The sequence below is a fragment of the Calliopsis andreniformis genome, unplaced genomic scaffold (genome assembly GCF_051401765.1).
Source record: "Calliopsis andreniformis isolate RMS-2024a unplaced genomic scaffold, iyCalAndr_principal scaffold0001, whole genome shotgun sequence".
NCBI lineage: Eukaryota > Metazoa > Arthropoda > Insecta > Hymenoptera > Andrenidae > Calliopsis > Calliopsis andreniformis.
This window is the reverse complement of record NW_027480422.1, coordinates 166,646-177,736: the sequence shown is the minus strand read 5'-3', so window position 1 is coordinate 177,736 and position 11,091 is coordinate 166,646. Positions and strand designations below refer to the sequence as shown.

Genomic DNA, 11,091 nt, shown 5'->3' with positions numbered 1-11,091 from the left:
GCTTTTAATGCTTTAATCATTTGGATCTGAACTGTGATATTAGTTACATTATCTTCTCCACGTGCAACATGGGTTACACTAATGTCAACGTCACCAATAACAGAAGGTGGCATGTATGTATAAATTCCATCTTCTCTTTTTACTACAGGATCGCTGATGTGACTTGTTGCAATATTTATTTCACCTTTAACTTCATCATTCCATTCAACAACTTCATTTCTATTCAATTTAAACCTGAAATGTGGTCTTCGTCCTTCTTGCTCATAATGGATTTTCTCCTGCTCAGTTAAAAGCAATGCACTTCTGTCATAAACAGGAGGAAGTCCTTGGTTTAATTGCAACTTTCGTTTAATTTCTAACTCTTCTCTTGTTTCATGGCATGCATAAATATGCCCTTATTTTATTGACTGCAAGAACACCTCGTTATAGCACTCAAAGCGCTTTGATTGCTTAAAACTTGTATCCCAATCGATACCAATCCATTTTAAGTCTTCTATGATATTATTTATATATTTGACATCTGAACGCTGAAGGTCAGTATCATCAAAGCGGAGTAAAAATTTTGTGTTTGGATTACATGTGTACATCCAACAAACCAAAGCAGTCCGTACGTTTCCTACGTGGAGATAGCCAGTTGGGCTTGGAGCGAATCTTGTTAACATTTGAATAGCAATATTGTAAAATAGTAACTTATTCAATCTAATTTATTTTAATTTTATATAAATATACGGCTAAAGCAAGTGACACCTGCTAATACAATTGAACAAGAGAAGTATAAGTATGGCTATAGCATTGTGGCTCCTTTGATATTTGATGGATTAACATCATATGATAAATTCAAGAAAATTCACAACTTGCCGACAAGGGCTAATGTAGCATTATATTGATATCACGACTAACTTAAAAAACATGAGAGAAAAACTGCGAAATCAAATAAATTATCATAATGTTTTGTATCACCAAAAAAATAAGCCAGAACTAAGTGATACTGAATATAATGAACTGAAGAAAAAGTTAGCTGAAATAGAGGCTTAATTTCCAGAAATTTATGCAACAGAAGCTAGTACTGGTGCTCCACCTGATGAGAGGTTTTCTAAGGTGGAATATGAAGAACCTATGCTTTCTCTTGAGAATGCCTATGATGAACAAGATGTAGAGAAATTTTCGTCTATAATAAAGAGACTTTTAATTGAGGACAAAATAGAGATATTATGTGAGCCGAAAATTGATGGGTTGTCGTTTTCTGTAATTTATGAGGATGGGGGATTTGTTAAAACTGCAGCTCGAGGTGACGGTTTTCTAGGAGAAGATGTCACTCACAATGTTGCAAAAATAAAAGGCTTTCCTAAGTTTTTGCAAGGTGTGCAACGAAGATTGGAAGTAAGAAGTGAAATATTCATCAGTAACAACGACATTTTAAAGTTAAATGAAAACGATGAATTTGCCAATCCTCGATATGCAGCTGCTGGTTCTCTAAAGCAATTGGATACAAACATTACAGTAAGTAGACCACTCAGATATTTTGTTTATTCCTTGATTGGTGGAGCAGAGAAAAGAAAAGTGATACACTAAATAAGCTTGAGGCACTTGGTTTTTGCGTGAATGAGCATCAGTCCTTAACGAGCAGTTTGGATGAAATGCTGAAGTTCTAAATGAGGTCTATAATTGTCGCTATAACTTGGATTATGGAATTGATGGAACAGTCTATAAAGTAAAAGATTTGGTACTACAAAATCTTCTAGGGAATATTCACAAAGTATCGCGCTCAGCACTTGCATACAAGTTTTCTGCAGTTTATGCAAAAACAAAGTTGAATAAGATATTTGCAGAACGGGCAGAACAGGACTTTTAACACCAGTTGCAGATTAAGTGCCAGTTAATATTGGTGGGGTGTTAGTTACTAGAGCAAGTCTGCATAACCAAGATGAGATAAAACGTAAAGACATACTAGGCAAATATATAGAGTACTTTGCTTCAATTCTTTATTTATTGATGGCGTAATTTCCACTACCTTCCTCTTAATTTGATTACATGCACCATATATAATTTTTATTACAAAAATATTAATATCGGCTGTTAGCCTGCTTTAAGTGAGTAAAATATTAATATATGTGAATAGCAAATATAAATATAGAAATATAGTTAATATTTCCTTCATTACCTAATTCAAAATTGAGAATTTTTAATAACTCTCCAATTCCCACTTTGGCCTTGGTGCAAAATTGAGGAAACCGATATAGTTTTTCCTTAACATTTCAATTCCTGCCCATCCCACCATCACTGCATTATCTGTACATAGGTTATTATTCGAGGGAAAAAATATATTTAAGTTTGTATCATTTTTCAATTTTTCTTTCAAGAAATTATTTGCTGTAACTGCGCCGGTAATCACAAAGTCATTGATTTTGATATTTAAAGATTCGGCCATAATAATCGCATTACTAACCCTGTCCAGCAGTATGTCACTAATACACTCTTGAAACGAAGCACACACATCACACACATCTGGCTCGCTCATTCCGAGTTTCTGCACTAAGTTTTCCTGCACAAAACGAAACGTTATATCCAGAACGCTTTATCATTGCCTATGGCAGTTTAACATTTGCACCATTGCCTTTCTTAGCTAACTTTCCAATTAATGGCCCTAAGGGAGAGCTTAAACCCAGCATCTTAGCAACTTTATCAGATGCTTCTCCTAACGAGTCATCAAATGTCTCCCCGAGTTTCATATACAGGGTGTCCCAAACTAAGAGCGGAAGCCGGAAATGGGAGATTCCTGCGGTGATTCTAAACATTTTCCTGTGCAAAAATATTCTCCGAAGCTTTGTTAACGAATTATTAACGACAAACACCGACAAATCAGAGAGCGCGAATAGCGAGCGCTCGGCCGACCAGCGACAGGGCACAAGCTACGCGGAGCGTCAGCTACTCCCCATGCTCTAGGCTTGTACAAGAAGCTCAAAATGTTTACATCAATGCTCCACTTCTCCTAAACTATTAGATGAAAAATTATGAAAAAAATTATGACCACGTTAACTATTGAGACACATATTATACAATTCTTTTCGATTTTTAAATTAATTATCCAAGTTGTAAATAATAAAAACCGAGAATTAAGAATTTTAAAATGCCGATTTACTAAAGTAATGCCACAGTAAAAGAAATGGAGAGCAATGTTTTCGTAGTTCCTACGGACTGTACGTTATTTTACTGTGTATTGAAACATTGAAAACACTACTAGAATACTTATTTCATAATGAATGAATAAAAATTGGACGTATTAGTTGCTGTAATCGGTAAAAGTATGGAAACATTGATTCTTATTTTTTTAATTAAGACGGAGCAAAGCAAAAGATGTGTAAGTGAATACAGATTAATGATATGACTACAGTAATAGCAGTAACTGCTATTGGTAAAACTCACCCATTCGGAGAAGAATTCACCTGGTGTCTGAACACTTGCTCTATTGTGTCACTGTGCCGATACCGATCACTGAGGGATGATGACCAGATAGCGCTGATTGCAGGTACAACAGCACAAGAAGCAACGTTGCATTTACAACACTTCGCGGTCACTAACACTGATCACTTCACTAAACGAGCACTTGACCTTTTAATGACCAACTATCGACTATTTTGAAACGTTCTGCGGCATTCCGTAAATAAAAACAGCATGGTACACAGTCCGGCGGCGAAATTACGATCGATACTGGCGATTTTTTCTGAAGTCTCTTTCCTAGTGCCCTCGGATCCCTCCAGCGCGATTTCTCAGGGTGCAGTTTCGTCGAAATACACGAATTGAATTTGTTACTTGACACCAACGAGGTGGATCTTCCTCGGTTACTTTTTTTAGTGCAGGTGGTAGTCTCCTCTTCGGGTCGAGGAAGCCGCAAGCAAATTCATGGGGAGAAGCAAAGGCGGTAACCTGTGTGACGTAGATGTGGCCGTTTATGGTCACAGTTATTGCCCTGCAAGTTGGAGGGAGCCATCAGTACCCGAAACTGGAGACCGCAAGGGTCGCGTCGCGTTTACCATGGAAGTCCTTTCGATGCATTCGGACGGATGATACATGGAATTGCCCGTTGTTAAGCGCCAGTTGGGGAAAGCTTGTGAACGTTAAACGTTTGGTCAGCGGATGTCTCGCTTAGACAGACAAACTCGTCGATGAGGAGAAAATACGTCAATTGTATTCTCATTCTTTAGGTACTTCAATATCAGAGTCTTGTGACCGGCATACATTTTATTACGGCGCTCACACATAGTGATAGTCCGATGTTTGTTTCTCCCTTCCCCAATCTTCGTAACCCTTTCCGACCTATAGAGGAGGCTTAACCATGTATTAAAGATTTGACGGATCTTTTACATGCATGTAAATGCATTTATGTATATGTGAAATCAGGACCTCATTTATAGACCATTTGGAAATTAAATTTAATACAATGACAATACTTTTTTTCCTTTGGAATATTTCAACGAATATCTGTTTATTTTTTCAACCTTGTTTCATAAAAATATTTTGAAAGATAGCAGGGCAAACAATAAAAATAAATGTACGGTCACTACATGTGCAGCGTGATAAATAGCAAGGCTCGGTCGCAAGACGCAGACATCGAAATAGTTAAAGGGATTCGAATACAATTGATGTATTTAACCCCCGATGCAGCGACGAATTAGTCTCTGCCAGACATTCGTTGACCAAATGGTTAAGGGCAAAATAGTTTCCCCAACTCGCTTTTTAGCTACGGGCTATTCCATATTTCATCCGTCCGAGTGCATCGAAAACACTTCCATGGTAAACGCGTCGCGACCCTCGCGGCCTTCGGTCTCAGGTACCGATGGCTTCTTCGAACTAGGCAAGGCAATACCTGTGACAATAAACGGCCACATCTGCGAGACACTCCTTACGATCTCCTACGCTAATCCGATATGCCCACGCTTTTACCCATGAATTTGCTTGTGACTTTTTCGACTCGAAGGGGAGACTACCACGTCCACTATAAGAAGTAACCGAGGAAGATCCAACCTTGTTGGTGTCAGCTAGCAAATCAAATTCGAGTATTTTGACGAAGCCACACCCGGAGATGTCGTTCTGGAGGGATGCGAGGGCACGAGGAAGGAGACTTCGGAAAAAATCGCCAGTATCGGTCGTAATTTCTCCGCCGGACTGTGTACCATGTTGTTTCTGTTTACGCAATGCCGCAGAACGTTTGAAAGTAATCGGTTGTCGGTCATTATAGGGTCAAGTTCTCGTTTAGTGAGGTAATCTGTGTTAGTGACCGCGAAGTGTTGTAATTGCAAAGTGGCTTCTTGGGTTGTTGTACCTGCGATCAACGCTACCTGGGTATCATTCCTCAGTAATCGGGATCGGCACGGTGACCCAATGGAGCAAGTGTTCAGGCAGTAGGTGAATTCTTCTCCGAATGAGTGAGCTTTACCGATACTAATTACTCATATTACTAGAGTCATATTATTAATCTCAATTTATTTCAATATGTTTTGCCTTGGTCCGTTGTAATTAGAAAAAATAGAAGTCAATGTTTCCGTACCTTTTACTGATTACAGCAATTAATACGTCCAGTTTTTGTTGATTCATTATGAAATAAGTATTCTTGTGCAATTTTCAATGCTTTAATACACAGTAAAGTAACGTGCAATCAGTAGGAACTACCAAAACATTGCTTTTTATCTTTTTACTATGACATTACTTTATAAAATCTGCGTTTTAAAATTCTTTCTCCTCGTTTTTTATTTTTTAAAACTTGGATAATTAATTTAAAGGTCTAGAAAATTCTATAATATGTGTCTCAATAGTTAACATGGTCCCAATCTTTTCATAATTTTTCATTCAGTAGTTTAGGAGAAATTGAGCATTGACGTAAACATTTTGAGTTTCTTGTGCAAGCTTCGAGCACGGTGAGTAGCTGACGCTCCGTGTAGCTTGCGACCTGTCGCTGGGGGGCCGAGCGCTCGCTATTCGTGCTGTCTTATTGGTCGCGGTTTTTCGTTAATAACTTGTTAACAAAGCTTCGGAGGACATTTTTGCGAAGGATAATGTTGTTTGGAATGTTCTTTAGACACTCTGTATTTACCTACATCCTGTGCAATTAAAAATTGCAATTAAAAATTGAACGGGATGTAACCTAATAACCAATGCATGCGCTTCTAAGTGATTCACTGCAATAAACGGTTTTTGTGCTATATGCGAAATTGCTTTAGCCATCATTGTAGCAACTATTAGTCCACGTATGAGTCCTGGTCCTTACGTTGCTGCAGTTGCATCAGGATCGCAAAAGTCAGGGTTTGATTTTCCCACAGCGCTTTTTATTAGACCACTTAAATGCTCCATACGAGCACGTGACGCTATTTCAGAGATCACCCCATCGCATTTTTTTGATCTTCTTGGAAGAGAATTTCGTGAGTAAGGACTTGCTTGTCACTATTTACAATTGCTACTGCAGTTTCATCGCAGCTTGTTTCAACAGATAAAATGGTTTTCATGTATATTCAAACGCTTTATTATAAAAACTGTACCATGAAACGCTATACAAGTTAACTGCAAAATGTAGCTAAAAGATTTACCGACAACCGTCATTCCGCTACGTGTTAGCGCCGCGGCGGTCTAACGTAGGAAAACCTGCACTGGCTATGCTAAGCCAATTGTCATCTCCTAATATGGAGCTAATTCCTTTGCTAAGTTTTTTGTCTGTTCCTTTTGGATGTGAAAACAATTTGTATGGCAAATACGTAACATACGTAAACCCTATATAGAGCACAAGTAATAAGTTTGCAATACTACCATGATCTAGATTATACTCTGTACCGTAAACTCTTTTACTTCTTCTCCCCAGACACATTATTGGAGTGTTGAAATCATAATTTACTCCTACAGTCATATCCTTGATTGGCCCTAAAACACTAACAATGTAGTATACAGATGTATACAAGCTGTTTTGTGGAACTCTACTCTTACCACTTTTCCTTTTTATAGCAGGAATATTACTATACTTAACATATTTCTGGAAATTCCCATATGTTTCTTTAAGACTTTCATATACACCTGACATCTTTACCCTCGAAATTTATATAATAATCATTATTGTGATACAAAACTTAGAATAATGCAATGGATACCTAATTAATTATGCTTTAACTATTAATTATATGTGGCACAAGAGCACATATTCAAGTAGGTCAAAAATAAGGAGATTGTCATGAGTTTTACTTTACCTGAATTACCATATGATAAAACAGCTTTAGAGCCTTACATATCTGCAAAAACTTTAGATTTTCATTACGATAAGCACCATAAAAGGTATTTAAATAAACTCAACGAGCTGGTCGAAAATACAGATTATCAACATGTGAAAATTGAGGAAATAATAACAAAAGTGCATGGTAACAGCGATAAAGTTTCTATATGTAATAACGTAGTGCAAGTTTGGAACCACACTTTTTATTGGAATTCAATGAAGAAGAATGGTGGTGGTAAACTTAAAGATGATGGTTTTCTGGCAAAAAAAATTCAAGGTGACATCGGTGGTTTTGATAAGTTTTGTGGGGAATTTGCTAACCATGGAGTAAGCCAATTTGGTAGTTGATGGGTAGAGTTAGTGCTCGAAAATGGAAAGCTCAAAATCACCAAAACTCCAAATGCAGATTCGCCATTAATTTATGGCCAACTTCCATTACTCACTATGGATGTCTGAGAGCACGCCTATTATTTAGATTGTCAAAATCGTAGAATTGACTACATAAAGGTTTTCCTTGACAATTTGATTAATTGGGATTTTGCAGAAGAAAATTTAAAAAAGAATACACAATATGAATACACCTGAAGTAACAAAATTAGATAATTGTCTGCACATAATAACTGATCAGGTGCGTGATGTTGATTCCGTAACTTTAAGAATACGAATTGGTGTTGGCAGTGGAGCGGAATGTGAAAATCAAAATGGAATATCCCACTTTCTAGAACACATGGCTTTTAAAGGAACGAAGACAAGAACTGCGTTTGAAATTGCAAAAGCTTTTGACGACATAGGTGGGATTTTCAACGCCAGCAGCGGTAGGGAAAGCACCACCTATTATGCAAAAGTCCTCAAGAAAGTCATAAAAACTGGTATTGATATATTAATAGATATATTGATGAATTCAACATTTTCAGAAGATGAATTGTTGTAATACAAGAAATTTTTCAAACTAATGGTTCATCAAGTGACATTGTTTTCGATAAATATCTTGAGGCAGCTTATGAAGATCAACCTTCTGGCAGGTCAATCTTAGGCACGCAACATTCTGTAAAATCTGTTACCCGAGGAGATCTAGACAATTACATAAATGAACATTACTTTGGCAAGTATATGCTATTTACCGTTGCAGGAAATGTTGAACATGAAGAAGTTATTACTTGAACCAAAGATTTTCTCTGAAAGATTCACTCTGAAGAGCTGAAAAAAAGCCAAAATACGATCTGTACTGGTGGTGAGTATTTACATCATCGTAACTTAGATCAGGTATACTTGCTAATTGGTCTACCTAGTGTTTCTCGCCATGACGGTAAATATCACACGTTTCAAGTGCTTGATTCTATATTAGGGAGCGGAATGTCATCGCGTCTGTTCCAGGAAGTAAGGGAAAATCAGGGATTAGCTTACTCTGTCTATTCATTTGATTCCAGCTACGCTGATATAGGGATGTTTTCCATTTTTGCTGGCACAGATAATAGTAGCTTAGATAAGCTTTTAAAATCTATGACGACAGAGTCGCAGAAGCTGTCTACAGATAATCTGAGGGAAGAAGAAGTAAATAGAGTGAAAGAACGAATAAAATCCCTAATTTTAATGTCACGCGGAAGTGTTAGCTCACGCGCTGAAACATTGGGGCACTACTATGGTAATTATAATAGGTAAATCAGTAAAAATGAATTAATAGAAAAAATTAGTGCAGTTACCACTGCTAACGTAAGATAAGCAGCAAAAGAATTGTTATCTCAGCATGAAGAAACCACTCTAGCTGTAATTGGAGAAATGAAATCAATGCCAAGTTATGATAAAGTGATTTCTATGCTTAAAGCTTAGTGCATTCTATTATATTGATTTGGCTGCTTTATAGTATAATTTAGCACAGTGATTAAAGAAGTGTAAGTTGAAACAATGTGCCACGAACCGGATATGCAAGAAATTATACGAATCTTCGACCCCGGGAGTGTTAAATAGACTGTGTCAAACCGCATTTTTAGTTTAACTCAAGTTTCAGTCTGTTAGGAAAGAAAATGCCGAGCTGAGATGTAGTCAATGCCCAGTCATGTAGATGCATCATCCATTTCTCCTCTACTTTCTTTATAGCACAATATACCTGTTTGTACAAGGCATTTATGCTGGTACTTAGTTTTAGTGAACTTTCTAACCTGTCTGTGTAACCCCTGTATGGGATTGGTGGTCCCTCTTAACTGGGTCAAAATACTTAAAGTAACTTATATAGGGTACTTCTTGCCCCATTTTTCACCCAATTCCAATAGGTAATTCTCGGCAATTTCACTGCTTGAAGCTTAATATACTTTCTTTAAATCGCTCAAAAAACTTTTTGCCTTTTTACTAGCCACGTACTTCAGTGAGCTGCGAATCTGATTTACCACACATAGCTGTACTTCCGCAAGAGGAGACACACTGTTTATGGCTGTAGGAAAGCTTATTAGCCCATCTACACAGGCAATTAGAATATCTTCTACTCCTCTCCCTTTTAGATCATTTAGTACTCCAACCCTATCTCTTGGTGTTATCAGCTCAAATGAACCAGCACTTGTCTGCAAAGTCTTTCCATTCCTCCTGTTTCTACGATTATTTTCATCGCTTTCAGCAAATAAGTGATTTTCTATTTCACCTTCTATACTTGCCTCCAGCAGCTTTTTTGTCAATGGTGTTAACCCACCATCCCTCCCTGTCAATGGTCTATCTTCTCGTACAGACAAGATATTTGTTTCCGAATTTTTATAATCTACCAATCTGGTAGCTCTGTTTACTATTTTTTGACTCATATCAAACCTCCATTTTTTTCATTAACGTATTACTTTTTCTTCGGTTTGACACAGTTTATTTAACACTCCCTCGGCCTCCTCATCCGATAATATTATTATTTCTATTTTGCGTAACTTTCTCCGTATAATTTTTAGGAGGTACTGGTGGTCCAAGTGGTTTTTTGCTTACAAGGTTTGAGTCTATACCTTTCTGTTGCCGATGTTAGTCCTGTGCTTCTTGAACGGTCTGAAATATAGACTCTCCATCATTATAGGTTCAGCTTATATTTTCCTTTTGCGAACCAGCGTTCAATAATTTCGATATCTCTGGCCCTAGCTGATAATCTTTATAATTATCGTTTAGACCTCTGATTTTCTCTTTTTTCTTGATTATTTGAGCTAAGGACTCGACAATAGTATCTTTATTTATTCTTGAAGCATCTACTGGTGTACTTCCTGTGACAGTAATTTCACTACTTCCTTGCTTACTACTTACATTGTAGCCCTGCCCTCCAATTTTTGTTGCCACTTCTCTTCTAAATAAATTGCAAATAGCATCTATTACTGTTTGAGCACAATCTTTAGAAAAAGCTATGATTACTTTAAATTCCTGTGCTAAGGAGATGGTTCTAGTATGTGTGTATTCTTTACCTTGTGGTGGCTCTTCAGCATTCTGGTCTATACGTTCTGAGGTGGTTCATCAAGAGACATAAACGTGGTTAACTAAAAACTGGTTTATTATCACGATGAAGTGTAAACTGCAGCAGTTTGACTCCGACTGTCCTCGCGCCCTCACATCATACTTTCTTATACCTTACAAACTAGAGATAGTAACAGGTAGAGAGCAGGATGGAAAGAGGGTTGGAAAACGAAGAGGAAAGCGGACAGAACAGAGAGAAAAGTGAAGAAAGTAAAAAGGGGAATATTGTCCTGAACCTCGCGCGGATCTGGCCGCCAGATGTGACTGACGATGACCAGACCCGTGCCAATCCTTGGGACAGGATGTAGAAAGAATAGGCAGGAAATTGTAAAGCATTAGAAGAAAAGGTTAAGAACAGTGAAAGTCGAAGAGAAAGTCAG

General features: G+C 37.5%; 2 protein-coding genes across 2 annotated transcripts; both read left to right on the top strand.

Annotated features, from left to right (window-relative positions):
- Positions 1–7,210: 7,210 nt before the first annotated feature.
- On the top strand, positions 7,211–7,834 carry LOC143186551 (superoxide dismutase [Fe]-like). Its single transcript, XM_076390237.1, is given in 2 exon segments — positions 7,211–7,576; positions 7,628–7,834. Coding segments are annotated over 2 exon segments (573 nt in total).
- Positions 7,835–7,976: 142 nt separating this feature from the next.
- LOC143186550 (putative zinc protease RF_0338) lies at positions 7,977–9,076 on the top strand. Its single transcript, XM_076390236.1, has 5 exons — positions 7,977–8,118; positions 8,187–8,383; positions 8,432–8,904; positions 8,941–8,959; positions 8,993–9,076. The coding sequence occupies exons 1-5, from the start codon at positions 7,977–7,979 to the stop codon at positions 9,074–9,076; spliced, it is 915 nt and encodes a 304-aa protein (XP_076246351.1).
- The last annotated feature ends 2,015 nt before the right edge of the window (positions 9,077–11,091 follow it).